We start from the raw sequence: 21862 nt of genomic DNA on the forward strand, positions 1-21862 counted from the left end.
GCTATCCTTTTGTAAGCAACAGATGGTTTCAAATGTCATCAAGATATGTAAAACAAAAACGCTCTCCGTCGAATGGTTATTCTAATATGTTAATGAGGATTGATAACGTTTGTAGAGAATCTTATCCATGTGTTTCCCGAAGGAAGCCAGAGTGACCGTTTCAGTATAGCTGAAATTCCAAGCTCCAAAAACTTTTTTGTGTGTTATTCTAAGTTAAAAGTTCTTCTCCTTAGTTTCTTCTTGTGGTCTTTGGTTTATGTTTTACCGCGGATCATTGGTTTCAACAGGGCAACGTCTTTATGGTCATTATTCCTTATTCATTCATTAGTACGTTTTTGTTGGTTTTGTTGGTTATTAACTTTAAAGTTCCTGTACCAGAGTTCCATGAACTGAAAGATTATGTCTAATTGTCTGAATGTAAGCTTTCTATAGACCTATATACCTTACTGAATCAGAAACCCATCAGAGACCAGGATTTAAAATCTCTGCCATAAATTTTGCTCCAACCTTCAAAACAATGCATTTATAACTTTGTCCATATACACACAGCTGCTTCTTCCAATAAATCGAAATGCCCTGTCCTCTCTTCTATATTATGATAGAAAATTTCCATGAAAAAAAAAATTGTCTCTTATTTATTTCATACAGTTTTTTTGTACTTAGAAATCTGGGCTTTTACCCTTGTGTTGAATGTTAGGCAAAATCCTATGCAACATTTTAAAGAACAGTTGTGTTCTTCACAACTTCACAACAGTAATATTCTTTATATTCGTTCTATCATTGCAGATGTCACATACAGTAAATCTGCTTTAAACCTCTGATCACAAACAAAGACATGAACAAACTATAATAAATTATAATAATGTAGCTGTGTTATTGATCAATGAGGATGTTGGCGTGAGGAGAAACTTTGATATTTGGAGACATCCCTTGTTATAATAATTCCTTGACATAATAGCTTCATGGGTATCTCACCTCTAGTAACAGATAAGATTAAGCTGGGAGTTCACATGGGGACTACAGTACTGTTAATGTGGTATTTGTATTCTCCTGTTTTCTTTTTTATGTACAAGAAATATATGACAAAACAAGTTACCTGCATATTTATATACAGTTATATTTAACTTATGTTTAATAACACCATGTGACAAACGATAAAAAACATAGCTTTAAAAAATCATGTATATTTTATTAATATTCAGCATTATTTGAATCTCTGAAGATTTATTTATCATTTCTGTTTTATTTCTTGGCTTTTGTGCAATTTGCTTCTGTTATAGAAAAATGTAGATTTACATCAAACATGTATGGCTGAAAAGCTTCCATTCATTAACTTTTTACTATTTTTTAGAACTAGTGCTTCAACTTGGTTTAATTTATCTGTCGGTAACAGAGAACTTGTAGCTGAACTTAAAACCCAGAGCACCTTGAGGAACAGTCTATGTACAGTAGCTTCCATTAAACAAAAAACAAAGAAAGAGAGAAAAAGAGATGAGAAGAGATTGTATTGTACAGTATTTGTATTTTATTTCTGTAGTGTAACATGGGTAATGGCTGTTTATTTAAAAGTTTATTTTATTTATTTTTTGATAGTATGTCTATCTGGTTTCCAGGAAACGATTTACATTGTAGAATTCCCCTGATGAAAAATAATCAGGCTTTCAGCTTTTGCGAAAGTGGGGAGGAAAAGGATGACCTTAAGGGTTTATGTTGCTCTTTGCCAAGATCAACTTTTCCTATCTCAGAAAGATGGAAAGCAAAACCTTCCTTTCCATTTCTTAGGCCATCTTCTGAACTGTCCCCACCTGCCAGTCCTAGAACTTGCAATACTAAAGTTATAAAAAGGTGGTAGTAGACCATCCTGAAGTTGTCAGGTGAGTTAGATTACATTGTAAATACTGGACAGATATGGGACAGCATAATATCTCTTGGATATATACAACAGTTTTGATCAACAGTACTATCACTGATATGTCATTAATATGTAATTAATTTTGTTCTTTATATTGGGGTAAATCTACCCTTTCATTTATATTTTTTTTGCCATGGTATTGCCTAAGCAAGAGATTTAATCCCCTGACTTAGTTCATTTGGGGGAGTTGTTGCTGAGGAAACCTTGTCTCACTTTGTCCCTACCTGGAAAGACTTACAGGTTAAGCCCATTACTAGGCATCTCCATTAGTTTCTCATCTCCATTAGTTTTATTATGAAGAATTTTAAACTTATGTTTAATTTGTTACTGTATTTTTTTAAATTTTCTGGTTGCTGGTGTTTTGGTTTTCTGAAGGATAAGCCTTGATTTTTTTTCTGTGCACTACAAAAGGTGAGATTTTGTTTTTAAACCATCAATGTGGTCGTTGATGGTAATTATGGGACAAATGCAGCACCACTAGAGGCTCAGAGGCATCATATTGTGTGAATGTCCCTTATCTGTGATGGACTGGCCACCCATGCAGAACGTTAGACTCCAGCTCCCTGTACTGGATAAAGCAGTAAGAAAATGAATGAATGGATGGATGGACTGGTTCTTACCAACATCTTTGAGAGACAGTATCATCACAGTCACAGAAAATCTGCATTCTGTGTAACATTTTTATTAGAATATCCAGTGGCACCAATTAAGTACCATAATATGTGAATCATTTTATGGATAATTTTTTCAGTGCTTTCAGCAAGTACAGTAACTGTATGCCTATAAAATAAAATAATCTGTTTTGACACACTATTCACATTTAACAGCATTAGCACATGTTGAGTAAAACATTAGAATCTGTTCACTTGCCCCTGTGCTACCTGTATGGCCATATGCAGACAGTTGTGCAGAAGATAAAAATAATAATTATAATAATATTACTCCACTCAAACTGCTTTAGAGCTAATGTGCATCCCAACCTGGATGATGTGACGGCAGCCATAGTGCGCCACACCACACATCAGCTATTAGTGGGGAGGAGAACAGAGTGATAAAGCCAATTCATAGATGGGGATTATTAGGAGGCCATGATTGGTAAAGGCTAATGGGAAGTTTGGGCAGGACAATGGGGTAACACCCTTAAAAAACACCCTGGGATTTTTCATGTCCACAGATAGTCAGGATCTTGGTTTTACATCTCATCCAAAGGACTGCACCTTTTTTCACTTTAGTGTCCCCATTACTATACTGAGGTATTAGGACCCACACAGACCACAGGGTGAGTACCCTCTACTGGACACCTCTTCCAGCAGCAACCATAGCTGACCCAGGAGGTCCCCCATCCGGGTATTGACCAGGCTCACACCTGCTGAGCTTCAGTGGGTTGCCAATTGTGAGTTGTAAGGTGATATAGCTGCCAGCTGATATTGGAAGTATTTGTTTTGAAATGGCATGGCTCCGTCTTAATGTGTTGGAGCTCATAGCATTGTGTGAAGATATTGTCAATATCATTCCAAAATGACTTTTTTTTTCCTTCTGAAATTCACGAAGCAAATAAAAAATTGCAAACACACTATTTGTATCACAAATACGTCTTGCACTTCTGTGGAAATTTGCTCGAAGGAGATCGTACTTCAAAACAACTCTGAACCCGTTTTATAGTTGCATATTTTCTGGCCTTTAAAAATTATGATTTATGTTGGATACCATGTAAATATGTTTTCATTAAGATGGCATGCAAACAATTAAGAAAAAAGGTATAACAGGAAAATAATGCGCAACATTAAGTTTTCCTTTGTCAAGCATACAAAAATGGGCAGACATCCTCTATTAACCATGATGCATAATTTTGCTGCCATATCTTTAGCTATTGTCACTCTAGATGTTCAATCAGTTCCTAATAACTCTGATACAGAGGCAAATTGGATTAGAAGCTTGTTTTGTATAACTCACTCATGTAAAACTGAGGCTAACAGTACCCACAAAAGGAGATACAAATACCTTGGATAAAGAATTCTTAATTAAAGTTTGGCTGTGCTGAAGCTTTAGGTAGGTTGGATTAAGTATATTGGCATAGAGCTCATTAGAAACTGTATTTATCATTGTGCTGCGGATGAGGCTGCGCCCATCCTGCAAGACAGACCAATAAGTGATCAATGCTGAAGCTGGCTTTAGTTAGCAGACCAGTGAGTAGGTACTGGTGATGGTTCTGGTCGATAAATGGGGGGGTTGGATAATGAAGAGAGAAGTGGGAACAAAGAGACTTGCAAAGGCCGATAACAGAATCGAGCTTGAAAATGGTGAATGCAAACACCTTCACCTGACTTACCTTGTATCTGTATTGTTCCATTTGAGGTGAATCGTGAGAGCAAATCGAGAGAACAGAGAAACAGGGATAATGTTTTGGGGGGCATTTGAAGGAAGCTTTAATGACATTAGCAAATGGACCCAGGAAAGAAGAGGTCTGGGACCTCAAAGAAGTGGAATGACCAAGAACCCCGAAACACAGAAGCAGAATCTTTAACTGTGGTACATGGTGAGAGTTATTAAAGTTGATTAGGCTCGGCATCCATGCAGTAGTGTAATACGATTAATCGTTGCAAATGGAATTCCTTAATGAAGAATTCTGCACTGCTGAAGACAATAGCACATGGTTACTCACTATTGGTTGTGAAAGAGTAGTGTATCAGAAGGAATGGCTGTCTGAGTTAATTGGTTGTGGACACAGGACAATATACAAAACTGTTTTCAGAGAAGGATTTCATAGAACAAAGTGTCATTCCGTGTAATTCCACTTTTATTTCATACAATTGGATGGATACTGACAAAGGTGAATGGGAATATGGTTTTAATATATTAATTTTTCCTTTATAATATTTCAACTCAGGGCTCAAATATGAAGTCAGTGTCCAGCTCGACAGAGTGAAGATCTGGTTTCAGTTTTGAGAACATACTGTTTTTTTAAAAAAAAAGCTTTTTTCATGGCATGTTTTAGAATTTTATAGGTGGTGATCTGTTTTAATGTAGAGCACAAACACCTCCCTGAGCCCTGTCCGCCTCAGGTCTAACAGATGAAAACTAAATGACTAACATTTGAAGAAAAAATTAAACAGTGCAATACATCAACAGATTTATTGGTCAAGGAGAATAAGTTTACATGGAAGTTCTGTTTCCAAGGGGAAAGAGGGTGGACCTGGAGGTGTTACGGACCCAAGAGCAAGGGTGTCACAGTCCACGGGAGAGGCCGGTTCATTGCAGGTGAACACTGAACAGGCCCAGATACAGCAGGGCCAGCATGAGGTGAGACTGTCCGGGAAATTTGTGTCTAGGCTCCAGGAGCAGAGGCCAACTGGGGTGTGGAACTCTCCACAGGTATTTCTGTATTGGTATTTCATTGGACTGTCCAGATTTCTAGCGGCGTTTCCCGGAATTGCCCAGGACGCAGGCAGGAGAGGAGTGAAGGGATGACAGCTGCAGGATGAGAAAAAGCCACCAGAGTGAAGATATTTGCCTTTTCCAGGATGTAGAGCAGAACAGAGGCGTTCAGCCTTCAAGGCTGGGCAGGATGTTCCAAGTCGGGCTTGTCATAAGGATGGTGCATGCTCTTTGGGGGGCCTCCTGCTGAGACCAGGCAAGCACCGTCAGGGCAGACAGGGGAGGCACGCCAGAGGCCTGGCCGAAGGTATCATCTGCTGAGGTCTGGGTGAAAAGCTGAATCCCAGCCTCTAGCCCACACTCAGCGGCTTGAAAGCTCTGGGCAGGACAGCGGAGGGCAGTGCTCTCAGTCAGAGCCCAGATGGGGCAAAGAAACTGGAAGGCAGGAACAGAGGGACTCCACTGGGAACCTGTAAGGTGGGATGGGAAGTGAAGTTAATGCCAATGTTGAATGGCAAGAGGAGAGACTGAACAGAGTTTAAATAGCTCAGAGCATCTGCTGCCGTGTGACTTCTCAGCCAGGTGTTCTGCATATCCTCCCTCTACAGCGATCACGGCAGACGGAGGCATGGCCACCAGCTGCTCTACTTGCAATGTGCCCTGCTGTGATGCAGCTGAGTGACCATGACCACATCACTTCAAACGATCAAATTGAAGTAATCTTTTGATTCACAAGGTACTTAAAGGGGAACTGCTATGCTATTTTTATATTTCAGGGTTAGAAAGAATCAGCATTGATGAGTGCATTTCAAACCACAATAAAAGTAAACTTGTAAAACATCCAATTTACAAAATATATTAAATTTCCTGGCATGCCCAAGACCATCTTCTGCGATTCAGAACTAGGCAAAAAAAATTTCAGTGATGTGTTGTTGCCCTATTACATTGTAAACAAGTAGGCTTGTGAATACATCTCTTTTAATCCAATAGAAATATTGCTTTTGATTTCAACACGGTTTTGCTGAGCAACAATACAACTCTGAATGCAGGTCACGTTTGAACATTTCTACAGTTAAATGTCTGCTGCACAGCCTTTACTTATTCACTCGTACATCACATTTGTCACGATCGCTAACCCCTTCTCTTAAGGGCGCTCCAGCCCTTCCTTGTTCCCTCCCATTGTCTGCACCTGTTCCCTATTCCCGCTCCCCCTTAAAAGCCAGACGCGGACCTCACTCCTGTTTCCTCACTGATTTCTGCATCATGAGAGCCCGGGGTCCTGCTGCGTCTGGCTCCGTTATGGTTTTAACTTTCTGTTCCTGATCCCCAGCCCCGCCAGTCCCGACCCGGCTCATGGTTTTAACCCTTGGATGGATCTCCTGGCTTTGGACTCTACTCTCCCGTTTGGATTCCCCGTTTGTACTTTGGCTTTGTTTGTTCGCCCGGACTCACTTCCCCAGGACACCAGTTCACCTTGGACACTCCCCCCTGTATCCTGACCCTTTCCTGCATGACTTTCTCCCTCGTGTATCTTCACTATTCTGGATCGCGTCGTCCGCATAGGGCCCGGAATTAACTGCTGCGTGACAACATTATAATAGTCATTACAGAGACTAGCGAGCAGGAAGGGCTGCATCACGTCGCAAATCATGGGAACTCTAATGCGAGTTTGCAACAACATGGTAACTTACAGTACTTTCACAAAGTTTACAATTTTGTGCTTAATTCAAAATTTGTAAAACAAAATTATAACATGAATGAATTTATTTTGTTACCAAGATTTAATGAGAAATTGGGACTGCAGTTCCCCTTTAACAGTGTGCTGAAGTTGCAAAATGAGAAAGCAACATGCTCAGCTTTTTCAGATTAAAACTGCTTCAGATTCTTGCAAATATGCTGCACATCTTTCCAAATCACTTAAGGATAATGAATTTGATAGGAAAATAAGGTTTTTTTTTGTAGGAAGGTTGTTTTATTTATGTTTTATGGTGTTGACTTTACTATCAATATTCGAAATGCTTATTTTAGACTTCATAATGTTTTTGCATGTTTTCCAAACACCATCAGAGTGAATTTAGTTTATTGTGATGGAGAAATCGTATATGTATGACTGTAGGTGTTTCTGGAGCTAAAGAACATGATAAATCTAAAGGAGTCAAGTGTTTTTCCCCAGCCCTCACAGGTTTGCAGGATGAGCTTGTGGTGTAACTTTAGTGGTGGTCAGCAGAGGCTCAGCGAGGTCTCCTGCGGTATTCTGGGAGATGGTGTAGAATCCACCCAGCAGGACCCAGCAGAGTCACTGCAAATACTGACATGGTGAACAATGTTTGCTGTGGAAAAAAAGAGAAAATATAAATGAATGCCTGTACTCCTTGGTTTACACGGCTGCTGTCTTCATTTACTGTATATGAGGAAGGTTATTTTATTTTATTATTCAATAACTGAATGATTTGGTAATGCTGTATATGGTGTTGTTTCACTGTGAGGTTGCAATGTTTTCAAAAACAAAATAAGAAAAGAAGCAATGTATGAAATGCCTTTTTTCTCACAATATATCCACAACACATATGTGCTGTATAAGATAAGATCACTTTATTGGCCACATGCAATTTCTTGTATTAGGGATTTGTCTTTTCACATACCCCAACTTACTCTCCATGAGACACACAGACAAGGAGAGAAGCTTGGGGTCAGAGCGCAGGATCAGCCATTTATATGGCGGCCTGTGAGAAGCTGGGGTTAAGGGCCTTGCTCAGGGACACAACGGAGTAGGATTCTTCTGCCAGCTGGAGGATACAAACCGGCAACCTTCCAGCCACAGGCACAGATCCTTAGCCACAGAGCCGCCGCACCACCCTATAGGAAGCTGATTTGAGTCGTTCTGAGACTAATAACAGGAAACACCTGAAAAACTGACTGTTGGAGCTGCTTATAATAAATAGTGACTTTTAGGATTAAAAGCATTGCTACCTGTCAGCGCTGAAGTCCTAGGTTCAACTCTTGGAGTACAATCTGTGTGGAGTTTGTATGTTCTCCCCCTGTACACATGGGTTTCCTCCAGGTGCTCTAGTTTCCTCCCAAAGTCCAAACACACACTGGTAGGATACCTGGCTTCTGGCACAATTGGCCTTGATGTGAGTGTGTGCTCTGTGATGGACTGGCATTCCAACCAGGGTACTGTATATCCTGCCTTGCACCTGTTGCTTGCCGAGTTAGACTTTGAATCCCCTGCGGCCCTATATACAGTAGCATATATCAGGTTAGTACTGCAAGTTAGAAAATGGATGGATGGATTATAAGTAAAGCACTGCTAAATTCACAGAACCGATGGACTTGCTTCTCATCCAGATCTCAAAATGTTAATGTTAATCAAGCTGCTCTAATGTAACTGATATAAAGAATGTTTAAATAATCAAAACACGAGCTATTGGATATTTTTTAAAAATTACCTCTGAAGCGGAACATAAAAAACAAGCATATAGCTGTCATCGTTTCCCTTTTTTATGCAAGATTTTTTTATTTAATATTCTCTGGCGGTCTGACTTTTAAGTCTTCACTTGAGTGTCACACAATTCTGTTGTATTTCAAAGAAGGTTACTGTATGTTTAGAGTTGTTTTTCTTTCAAAGAGCTTCACTTCCTTTGTATACATTTCTCTGAACAGAGGATGTGCTCATTAACTATTTCCCAGCTGGGCTTCTGGTTATTTTTTTAATTTACAGATCCTTTCCCCTGTGAACACTAACCATATTATTTCCAGAGAGATCTGTTCTTATCCTGTTCTCTAGTGCGTACTGCACGTAAGGCTGATGGGACATGACCCAGACACTTGGCCTGTAATAGGAACTGAACTGACATTGAAATCTGGATGAAATTTCCAGATCCTAATAGTTTGTGCTGTCAGTTATTTTCTGTTCCATTGAACACAAGGGAGTTTATAAAGTTTGTTGTTGCCTTCTAATGTAAATATTTAAATCGCAATGGCACAATTTAAAATGCTTAAGGGATGAATTGGCAGGAGAAGAATCTTCAACAACTACCATGCATACCTATGGAGCTTCCAGTCCTATTTTGCCACTAAATGAAGTAGTTTGTGGGGTATTCATTTGTCTTCCCAAATCTGGTCCTCTTGGCCTACACATACTAGAATCATTCTAGCTGAGCTCTCAGTAACATAAGAACCACTGTTTGACCTAGTCCCTTAATTCTATGCCTTTCACATACTAATAGTTACAGATTTTAAGTCAATTATAAAATGTAATAGTTAATAAGTAACCTCCCACATATTTAAGAGCAGAGAACACTGAAGGAGTTCAAGCTAATCAAAGTACTATATTTGTTTATCAAGAATAGACCATTGTATCATGATCTCCCTAACGAGCTCTAGAGACAAAGCTTATATTTGTTATGTTAGTAAAGCAGAACCACCCCTGATAAAAGACAGCAGGTCCAGATTTCTGCTTTCATTTGATTATGTCACAGTGATTCCCATTGCCCTGGTGCTCCCTGTTTCATTACACACCATGCATGCTTACTCAAATGGCCTTTGGGTGATCATCTGAAGAGTGCAATTTGGAGAACAGCATCACCATTTTCTTATTAGGCTGTATTTCTCTGTCTAGCAGCTGGGACCAGTGGGTCTGCTCTGCTTCAGACACTCTGTGACGCTGCTCTTTATAGTTACGCTGTTGTTAACTTGGAGTAGATATAAAAACTTGATTTTCCAGAAATTGACCATCCTCACAAACTGATCACATAACAGGAAGTGAATTGAAATCCACCACATTTCTACGTAATACACAGTTGTATCTAAGTCTGTTTTGAAAACACACTACTATGTACATAAGCACTTCATTGCTAGCTTCTTACATTTCTCCATTGAAGATGTCCTTAACTGTTGCAGTCAATCTCTGTTGTGGTTAAGTTTCATGATTGTGTCATTTTTAATCAATTTTATTTTTTAATAACATCCAGTGCATACTACTAATTTCTATGAGAGTGCTGACACAGCCATGCTTGAGATGTATAATTTCTTTCATGTTGCTCATCATTTCATGCTTTTAAGTTGCTGTGTCTGCTTGATTGGAGGTTTGCTATGTTCACTGTCTGTTGCAGCAACAACAACAATTCTGAAGAAATTGTTAGAAAGTGCACACTGGAGCCAAATTAATGGAACTCTGCAAAATTACATTTTAAGATATTTTTAATTAGTATCCCATGGACAAGTGGAAGGCAGGTCACGTATTCTCTGTAAATAACCATTTTTGTCATTCTGTTTTTCTGCAGCCCTGTTGGTAATAAGATTTGAAAATCCTTTTCAGAAGCTACTTCACAAATCATATACATGACAAGCTCCCTTTTTTTAAAGAATATTAGTTCAATGCTTTTCATACAACCCTTACCCTGTGAGTAGTCATAAATTTTGCCAGATGGACCAGATTGTAGACTGTATGGCATCAATTCACTAACACTGGTAACAAAATAGACAAGGTAATAAAAAAATATTTACTCAATGAGGAGAAATGACATATCATCAGAATGTTCTTGTCTGATGAAAGTCAAAATAATATTGACCGTCAAGGAGATGCTGACATAATAAAATATGTTATTATTTCCAGCCATCCGTTCCGGAAAGGTGATTATTCTTGGTGAGGACTGTGTCAACTAACCAGAAGCAAAACGGAACATAGCAGAATGCCAGTTCCTAGCAGAGTGCAGACATACAAACACAGTCCAGCTAGAGACAGCACACAGGGACAAGCTAGAGACACTTTGTTTTGCCAGTGTGTCTTTGAAAGGTGGAGGGAAAACAGAGGATCCAATGAAAAGTCCTGTGAATGTGAGGAGAACATGAATACTCCACACAGAAGGCAGTCCAACCTGAAAACAAACCCCTGACCAAATAGCTGTGGGGCAGCAGCATTAGGTGCCAGGCTACTACTCAGCTCTCTCACAGTTTTATTTCCAGCAAATAATGTTCTAAGTACCATTATCTGAACACAATTGAATATCACTGAAACAACCATGAAGGCTGAAAATTGATTAATCTGCCAAAATAATTTAAAATGCAAAAATGAGAATGCCGAAACTACTTAGAAAACACACCTGTTTGCCCCCTTCTTCCTAACAGTAAGATAACAAAATCACTTTCTACATATAATTATATTAATGATGATTTTAACTTTAATTTTGCAACAGTAGGTGCCGCTGTATCTGCACCCAATAAACCAGTAATTTATTATGGGTTAGCAAGTACTGGTAGATCTTGATTCCAGAGGTCAAAGTCAGACACGGTAGTTCAGTACATGATGTTTTAGTCAACAATCTTCCAGTACAATGTTTTCTGAACCTCATGGATTCAAACTGTTATATCACATTAAGAAAATGTTCCTAAAATAATTCAACATAGCATTCCTACCTTCTGCTTCTGTCAGATATTTATTGTTTTATTTACATTTTATTTTTGTGTCTTAAAACATGTAGTTAGTCCAAAAGATTGCAATGTTTCACGTGATAGGCAATTTTCTCTGAAAGAAGAATGTCACTCACCCCTGGTCCGATCTTATCTTTGGGGGGCTTGCTGTAGATGTTGGCTGTCTGTTTAGTTAGTATCTTCTCGCTCCTAAAAAGATGTGCAGCTGTAGTGGGTCCTCTCAGAATGGCAAACATTTTTTCACACAGCTTTGCCAGGTTTCGATTTCTGTAGTCTGCACACTGGTCTGAGGGATAGTTAAAGACTGGCTTGCATGTCCTGTGGGTCTGAAGACAGATTCAGACAAAACTTAAATCCATCCCTTCAAAGGGAGGAGCCATTGACAGCCTCTGATATACACTATCTCCCTGAAGATGGTCTTAGACTTCTCTAAGCTGCAGATGCCCTTTAAAAAGCAGCTTGACATTCCTTGTTCTTATTTCTGACTCTTTGAGACAAGGTTTTGTTATGCAGCTACCTTGCATGTTTGTATGTTCTCCCTATGTTTGCCTGGGTTTCCTCCAGATGCTCTTGTTCCTCCTACAGTCCAAAGACATACTGGTTGGTTAAATGACTTCTGGGAAAATTGACTCGGGTGCAAGTGGTTTTGTCTGTCTGTGTCCTGCGATGTATCCTGTCTTGCGCCTGTTGCTTGCCAGGATAGGCTCCAGCTCCCCAGATACCCTCTGTTGGATGAAGCAGTTAGAAAATGGATGAGTGGATAGATTTTAATCCTAATGTTTAATCATTATGAAACTGGTGTCGGTTGTAGTTGATGTTTCAAACACCGGTCAGGACAGTTTAAATAAAATTTAAAAACTGCTACAATGTTCAATACATTACAATAAACATTATAGAATATACAGTACTGTATATGTGCATTTCTTGTGATTAAGAAAACCCTTGCTTGGCTATGTTAAATTATGAGTAATAGGTTTATTCCATGCTGAAAAAAAGAAGAAAGAAAACACAACGTTTCGGCCATGGAGCCTTCTTCAGGTGTGAGCCTATTACTTGTTTCTTGCAGCCTACGCATGCTGACGCAGTTACCCACCTGAACTACATTAAATTATGCAGTGCCACTTTTACGAACCTAAGACATTATGGCATTAGAATAATGCCATATGCAGTTGGAAAATAAATAGCAACACTGTGATTGTTTAAAGACAGCTTTATACATTTTTTCATTAGAAAGCTGCTTCGCGTGTCATCAAGCAATCAATAGGTCACCCAGTTTTACATGTCAGCTGTCCTCCAGACGAATAGCACCTGATCCTGTGCCTTTTATCTTCAGGTGCTAGAGACTGCATGTCTATAATTTTGGAAAGACAGTGGCCTGATTAGTAGAGGTTGTATTTTGAAATCTTGCACAAAATCAAACAAAAACAGTTTTGCTTTTCCACTTAGGTTTTACTGTTTGTCATCATCACAGTCTTTGATGTTATCATGTCTGAGTGAGTTCATGACAGTCCTTTTACAAAACAGCTCCTGATTCCGCATACTGATTTTCACCTTAGGCCTGGATTTAATCTAAATGTCAACTAACCTGCCAATAACCAGTTCCAGTACTGTCACTTGTTTGCAGTTGTCTTTTTTCCACAGGTTATTTACATCAATTTATTGAAAAGCATGCCTTTGAGAACAGAGCTTGGAAATTGCAGGTTTTAAATTAATCCAGACCTTAGTACCTATAACATGACCATATACAAATACATTTATTTTGGTGTGGCGTACCCCATACCCACCAGCACACATGCACTAATACTGACTCTATTTCTAGCCAAAGCCTCATAAACTACAATGGATAGTTATGGAGTTTCAAGGTTTCACATCTCTTAAAATAACTGTCAATGTTTTTTGAAAAAAAATATTTGAAAAAAAATCATGTCATAATATCCAGAATCACAACATCAACTTTGAGCTATAGGGTTTCATTATATTGTCAGAAGGTGCACCACTTATAGTCACATCATATCTCAACAGCTAAGTATAACGTTGCCTAGTATAGTACATAGAGAGTTGTGGCACTCTCTCCTTAGGATGCAGAATTCCAAACGAATGCCACTGTATGGTGACAGAACACAGCACTTCGGGATCCTATGACTCAAAGGACAAGAAACTTCTTGAGTCTTTCAAGATGCCCCTGTGGTCAAGCTGATGCATGGTGTACTGGAGGTTAAAAGGCTACTCATTTCCATTGAAATATACTCCCAGAGCATACTGATGTGCATTCCTGTTTGTGGAATATGCATCTGAAATTGGCTTAAATAGAGCTAAATATACATTATGACATGTATTGCATTACCTATTTCTGCAATTACAGCTAAAAATACAGTCAGCATTAATTTCTTTCTACTCCTTTCCTCATGGTGTTTGTGACGTCAAGCAGTATGCAGATTGGCAGCTGATGTCCTTGCTGTTTGATCTGTGTCACAAAAACTCATTTCAGTATGAGTCAGTTTTCTATTAAAATACCCAAATTCTAAAATAACATGGTACTATTAACTGATATGAACTTTTAACTTCTGTGTAGTTAATATCCTTTCTTTTATTTAGTTCCATTTTGCGTGTATTTGATGTCCTACCTCCCAAACCAGCCTAGACGTACTGTAGGCAGACATTTTCAGTTACATGGTTTATTTGGTAATGGTGTCCTCTCATCCAGACCTCAGCAGGCTGGAAAAAAATACATTTTGTGCAGGCCTGCTCTGGTTTGACACTTATCAGATTTCCCTGTGGGTTGCAACCAGTGTGCAGTATGGAAAGTATGATAAGAACTGACAGGAAGATGCAGTTTAATAAGAACACATCCAAACAAGCTACAGGACAGCAATTTCTCAAGTGCATGCAAAATGCATATTTGCATATTTTGTCAAGATAAAAGGAAATTATTTATGCAGATTCTACAGCTCTAGACAATCAGACCAATACAATATATATATATATGGTATTGGGTATTTTTATATGGAGAGAAAGAAAAAAAATACATGTAGTATATTCCAACACCAAAATTCAGAATAAACCATTAGTATTATGGACCTCAATGACAGGTGCTGTGAGAACACAGCTTCTGTGTTTCCTGTGTTGAGGGGGAGTGACGTGGGGTGGGTTAGGAGATGTGATTGTAATCATACTCAATACAGACATTTGTTTAACCAGAGCATTCCAATTAGAACACATTCTCTTTTTCAGCTAGGCAATAGATTCACGCCACTACTGCAGAACATCCATCCTGTCATCCGTTTTCTAATGGCTTTATCCAATACAGGATCGCGGGGGAGCTGGAGCCTCTCGTGGTGGCCAGCAGGTGCAAGGCAAGATATACCCTGGACAGGACACCAGTCCATCATAGGGCACACACAGACTCGAACATGCACACACTCACACCAGGTTCACAGTTCCCCAAAGCCAATTAACCAACCAGTATGTCTTTGAACTGTGGGAGGAAACCAGCGCATCCAGAGGAAACCCACTTGAGCACGGGGAGAACATGCAAACTCCGTGTAAATAGCACCCCAGCAATGCTAACCACTACACCACTTTACCGCTCCTAAAAATATGTAGTAGATAACAAATCGAATTACACATTATAGAGTACGCATTAAAAATATGTAGTACATATGTACGCTTTATTGCACTATAAGCGGTAATTAATTTAACAATAAAAAATATTTTTGTATTATCCAAATCTCTAAGAAAGGTACTGTGTTTTCCAGACAGATACTCAATCAATTTTAAGGGTGACATGGGTCAAATTAATCAAGACTTTCAATAAATTACTGCATTAATTTCTATATTCAGTGCTACAGTATATCCCATAACAGAGTTTTATTTCCTCTGTGATTTATACTTGGCAAGCAGGCGCCACTTGGCAGAGAGGTGAAAGCAGTACAGGAATGTCAGACACAAGTGCATTCTTGTACTTCTACCTGTAGCAGGTTAGTAATTATCAGTAGGGGGTAGTGAAAGCAGACTTGAGGGCAGATGTCTATCTTACCTCATTTCGATGTCTCCATCCAAGACAGCCACAGATGCCCCTTTTAGCTTTTGCCCAGTTTTAATATGATGTCATCTCTGCTCTGGGAGCAATGGAAAGCCTATAATTCGCAGGGTGAGACTGCACTACCTTTGCCTGGGTGCACAATACTTTAAAATGTTGGCATAGTACTGTACATTGCTTAATGTCTATAAAACTTGTCAAGGATTGGAGAGGACAGTTATATAACAAGGGAAAATGTTGCATGCTTTTTAAAGGCATTTTATCATTTTTCAGCACTGTGCTGAAAATTCTGCTTATTCCATGACATTGAAACTTCTCATTATTCATTCTTTAAAATTATCTCAGTACTCTTGACACTTACTGTAGGATTAGACCTTACTTAGGGTTAAAGTAACTGAGGGTTACTTTAATACGTGTATGCGTTCAACCAAACTGTCACTCAGTCTCAAGAGGTTGAAACTGCACAAATAATCTTCAGGTATCTCAATACTGTACAATAGCTAATCTTTTTTAATGTTTAACTCTAACCCCTAAATACCGTCTATAACCTGCATAGTTTAGGAATGAAAAGATTAAGTTTAAAATAGTCTTATATTTACTTATTCCTTTATCTTTTAGTGCTGTAGTTATCTGTATCCTGCAACACATTTTATATTTGTAAACAGTTTTATAAAAGAGTATGAAATGTATCCATGTGTGTATACAATGTTGTTGACAGGTACAGCAAGCAAGATAATTAATATAAAAGAATACATAATAACTTTCACGTTTATGGTGTAAACAACAATAAATAAGGTTATTTAGATAAACATTTCTGGTATTAAAGTGTTTTTTATTACAACATATTTTTAAACTTCATAATTGTTCTGCATGTTCATGTGGAAAATACATAATATGTCTCCCCCTCTTGATTAAATATGGTAGTACTCATAGTATACAGTATGTCTTCAATCTAATTTTTATATCTCTTTTGTTACAATAACCTCATTATGTTGAAGCAAAGAATAAGAAAATTTTTATTTATTGTTGGGATTTTAGTGGAGGCTTTGAAACAAGTTTCTCTCACACCTGAAGAAGGCTCCATGGCCGAAACGTTGTGTTCTCTTTCTTCTTTTTTTTCAGCATGGAATAAACCTATTACTGGTTCCTTTGCAGCCTACACATGCTGATGCAGCTACCCACCTGAACTACTAAGTTTCTTAATTATATCTAGAAGATTTATCAGGAGGTGTCCTGACAGTTTATTTACCTGTCCACCTAGTGTGTTATTGAACATATGTACAGTATGCTCTATTTATAAGAAGTGCCTTGCAATAGTACTCACTTCTTTGAGACCATTTCCTATGGTGTCCTATTGTGTGAATTACAAAATGATGCATTCACAGTCTTCAGTATTTTATTCAACATTTCAAAGTTCAAACTGAAGACTTCAAAGGGTAAGATAAGGTACAGTACATATCAGCAAAAACTAAAGAGAAAAACTGAAATATGTTGATTGCATAAGTATTCAGATATGTGTACTCAATATTTGGTTGGAAGTGCACTTGGAAGCAATTACTACTGCAAGTCTTTTGGGAAACTGTCTACCAATCGGTTGCAAATTTTGCCCATCCTTCATGGTATCTGATTTGTTTTGAAAGCTCCTTATCCTTCATGGTTTAAATCTGCTTTAAATGCACTGCCTGTGAAACCAAGGCAAATGTTGATTTTGTCATTTTGCAACTTTTTAATAAATACGTATCGACAAATGTCTAATTAAAGACAGTTTTTAAGAACTAATGTGGTATGTAATATCTTACTTAAGTCTAATTACTTTTTTGAGTAAGACAAAACTTTTCATTGTGAAATCATGAGAACAGCTATTATTGCATACGGACACAATTAATCACGTGGCTCATTAAAAAAAAATTTCAATTCAAATATTTATTTTCCACCTGAATATATTTGGTTTGTTAATGCAAAGGGGATGAATACTTAAGCAATATTGGCATATCCATTTTGCTTTCATAATAATTATTTACTTCTTTCTTTTCGTTTTTGCTATCCTGGCCAGGATTTATCCTGCCTTGTACTTCCTGCATGTTGGGATAGGCTGGTTAGAAAATGGATGGTAGTGTTTAGTAGGTTATGTATTTAACAAACAAATATTAATAGCTATGTCAAAGTGTCATGACTGTAAGCTTTAAAGCAACAAAATGTAAAAACTGTATACTGTTCTGTACATTTTTTAGATTTTATTGCCTAAAATGAACGCTGAATACTTTTGCATGACACTGTACGCATGAATGTCTGTACAGTATATGTGTATCTATTACAATACTAAATTGTTTTGATAGTCTAAAGTTCCAGGACCAAAGAACTTTAGCTTTGAATTAGTTAGCCTGAGTTTTCAGGTTGCCAGCTTTCTAGGTCTTGGAGAGAGATCATTTCTCTCCACAGCAATTGGAGATGCTAAGGCAATGCCGAGCTTTATACAGTTTTCTTTGGAAATTGGAAAAAAGACGGATCAGACATGTACATTTTCATTGTTTTTCTATTTGACGTTTTTTTTCACAAAGTGAGCTACAAAGAACCTGTATCTCACTTCTGTCTTCTAGGAGGCATCTTCTATTACTGTGTAAGTTGATTTATTTATGAAGAGAACTGTGAAGGCTGACCTAGTTAATGTGGCACATCTGGTTTGCAGTGGGATCCTAACAGAATCTGAAGCTCACCATTCAAAGCACTAGTGTCTTTCATGTAACACAAGAGGACAAAACACACATTTTCTGAGCCATGGACCTTATCATCAGGCAAAGCCTAGAACTGCTTTGACTGCTTTGACCAGTGATTCTCAACTGGACTCTTTCCCTCAGACATGGAATATGCCCTTGTCTGCTGCTTTTTGTTAAAAATGCTTTCAGCTCTAAGACAGTTAAATGAGATTTGTAAATGATCTCAACACTGTGCTAATTAGGACTGCACTTATTCAGGTGTATGAGCTAAAATATAACCAATTGGACCTAAACAGAAGGAAAAACACTGACTCACTGAGGGTGTTTTCTGATAGACAGTCATTCGAACCTGTGTTTATCATCACTGAGAGAAGAAAATGGTGTAAATTAGCAACATAAGTAACAGGCACCAATTAGCAGTGGTGATTAAGAGACTAGTTGGAACAAAAACCAGCCGACACAGGTATACTACAGGACTAGGACTGAGAACCACTGGCTAAAACGGTAAAGTATTACTTGAGCTTCTCCTAACTGATGTGGGCATGACGTAAGACTCAGAATGCTGGGAGAATGTGCTTTATTTCCAAGGTGTCTTTTGATTTTTTGATGACATCTGAACTCAAGATGTTAAGTTTTTGAGCTTCAAAATCTAAAGGTAAATCAATTTTCTTTTCAAAAGTGCCTTGAACCAAGATGAGAAAATAACACTTCAGGATGAAATCAAGGGATATACTGAGACTTAATCAGTTCCCATAGATGTTGCCTTCTTGAAAATATTATCCTGAAACTACAGTATATATGTATATTCTACTATGTAAAATTGGTTCCACTTTTTCCTCTCTCTCGAACTAGGGCCCATTTTAAATTCCCCAATTGTGTTTATTTCAAAAATTATTTTTATTTGTGTTTTTCCACATTGGTTTTGTCTCCAGCTTGTTTGGCATATTTGTATTTCTAGAATTACTTTAGCAAATTAAGGGTAAATTCTGTTAATAATGTTAAATCCATTTGTATTTTTACGGTGATTTTTGTGTTGTTATGTGTGGGGTTGTACTACTATGAAACAGAACCAAAATGATTTATTCAAAGCAAACTATCACTTTTTATCTAATATGTAAGTATTTTGTAAATGCAGTGCATAACTCCAAAAAAATATGTTGGTCTGTTTTCACCACATTATATCGATCATTTTAATAAAAGTGATAGAATACATTTTTTAAATAGTATGTCTTCTGCCATTATGAAGTAGAGGATGGGGAAGAGACATAGCTGAATGTTTCAAGAATCTTCTACATGTGCATACAAGCTTCTGTGAAGCCTACTCTTACCTCCCCAAACAGCTGCTGCACAAAAATGCAGTGCATTCCACCCAAGCCCACAATCTGTTAAAGTGCTCTTACACACACAAGAAATGAGAACAATGTTTTCAGTGACCTCAAACAGATACTGTAATTAATCTGTTGCATTTATGCAGTAAATTATGTTTCAAAGAAATGGCCCTAAGGCAGTTGCTGATTTAAAAAAATGAATTTAGTTAATTAAATTAAACATTTGTCAATTAATAAGGATAGCGGGTCTCAGTATAGAGAAGAGACACAGGACAAATATTTGTCAGCCATTTTTAGATCCTTTGATAATACTACTAGTAATTATTTTTATGATGTTATTTATATATAATGGATATTTTATTAGTTAAAAATATGCATTATGTAAAAAAATCACGGAACGTTCTCAATGTTTGAGATAGCGCTAACTTCACTATATGGGAATGATGTTGGCTGACTGTCAACAGCACTATGTGTTAAAACTGCTCCCATAAATCAGTTAAATGTTACTCATTGAAATTACACTGTGCCAGAATGCATTCATCCAGTATTTCCAAGAAAAACTCACTACCATCGTCACTAAGCTAAGCATAAGTGGTCAATATAAGCAGTTTTTTTGCTTGGTCTGTACTTGTGTTATTGTAATACCACTGGTATGATAGCAGTTGCTCTACCAATAAACACACAATTTCAACATTTCATCAACAGGACGGTTTCTGCATTGTTGTCAGTGCTTTGAATGGCCTTCCTGGGGGTGTTACTCTGACACAAAGCTATCAGGGAAGGGCTGTGAAACACTCTCTCTGTCATTTTCTGGGTAGGTGCTGCCACTGCACAGGCAGTATAAGAAGGACATCAGTTCCATTGCTTTAGTTGACATTTTTCTGTTTCTTCAATAAAAATTAATGTGAAGTTCACTGTCTGCATCTTCATTGTCTGGATTCACCTTAGCATTCAGATACTGTTTATGTGTGGATAAACTGTCAGCAAAATGCAATACAAGCTCCTAGGCTAATAATCAGTTGCAGTCGACCACATGACTGCCAACATTGATTGCACAGTAATTTTTTAATCAAAGAGATCTGACGGCTGAAAGATAATAGATGCATAAACAAACTAGACATAGTTTTCTGATTTTTTTTTGCAAAAAAAGACATCTGTACACAAGCCCTTCCAACTTGTAGTGGTCTTTTTCTACTATGTACGTGGAAATTACAGCATGCTTTGCATGAATGATGGTGGAAAAATGTAGCCGCTTGTGGCAGTGATTTGAAAGATTTGAGTGTTTAGTCTTGTGCAAAAGAGATGGGACTTTGATCGTGGGAAAGCATCTGACATTCTGTGAAATGAAAACAGATTTACCCTATGAAGACGCGAGTACGATTCTGCCAACAAAAACAGGAAAAGTGTCACCACTGCCAAGACATTTAGTTTCTATCTATTACGTTCATGGCGTCACGACAAGGATCTGTACTGAAGTGTGTGTTAATAAGATACAGTACATTAGATAGAGGAGTTTGCATTTTATTGAGGCAGATGCAAAACACTGCTGTAGGCACCATTACACTTAACATTGTATTTTGGTGCTTTCGTAAAGTGCTACACAATCATTGCTATTGACAAATGCTTTAATTTCTGAAAAACAATTTTCTTTGTATTATTGTACCCTAGTATTCCAGTATTTACTGCTGCTTGTGCTACGGTTGTTCTGTACTGCGATTTGATTGGGTGTGCCGTAAAAAAGCGAAACCATGATTTAAATCTGAACGGTACTTGTTTCTGAAGGTTGGTATCTAGTATGCAAATTCAAGTAACACCAATCGCCAAGAAAAACATGCATAAATAATCACTTTAGATACAGTAGTATACGCCTGCTTTTCTTGCAATGCGGCCCGCTCGGGGGTAGTGGGCGCTAATAACCAAAACGCCCAGCCGAAGACTAGCCCGTAGTCTCGGGTTTCTCCACTCTGTGGCATCTCCAGAGCCCGGACCAGCCAACAAACAGCGTCGGGATAGGCCACCTCCGGCACCCAACCAGGCTCGGCGCAGGACTACAGAAAAATAA

General features: G+C 38.1%; 1 protein-coding gene across 2 annotated transcripts; it reads right to left on the minus strand.

The window, feature by feature from the left end:
- Positions 1-5026: 5026 nt before the first annotated feature.
- Positions 5027-12019, minus strand: LOC148828366 (cytochrome c oxidase subunit 8B, mitochondrial). Of its 2 annotated transcripts, XR_016091620.1 has the most exons (3): positions 11836-11955; positions 7468-7617; positions 5715-5757 (listed from the first exon to the last, which is right to left on the minus strand). XR_016091620.1 is itself a non-coding variant. In XM_088925510.1 (2 exons), exons 1-2 carry the CDS (start codon positions 11953-11955, stop codon positions 7519-7521), a joined length of 219 nt encoding a protein of 72 aa, XP_088781636.1. In that variant the 5' UTR covers positions 11956-12019; the 3' UTR covers positions 5027-7518. The 2 variants fall into 2 exon arrangements, 1 of the variants encoding a protein (XP_088781636.1); XM_088925510.1 differs by having other exon boundaries at positions 5027-7617; positions 11836-12019.
- Positions 12020-21862: the final 9843 nt, after the last annotated feature.

The sequence above is a fragment of the Atractosteus spatula genome, chromosome 9 (genome assembly GCF_055471065.1).
Source record: "Atractosteus spatula isolate fAtrSpa1 chromosome 9, fAtrSpa1.hap1, whole genome shotgun sequence".
In the NCBI taxonomy this organism is placed as follows: Eukaryota; Metazoa; Chordata; class Actinopteri; order Semionotiformes; family Lepisosteidae; genus Atractosteus; species Atractosteus spatula.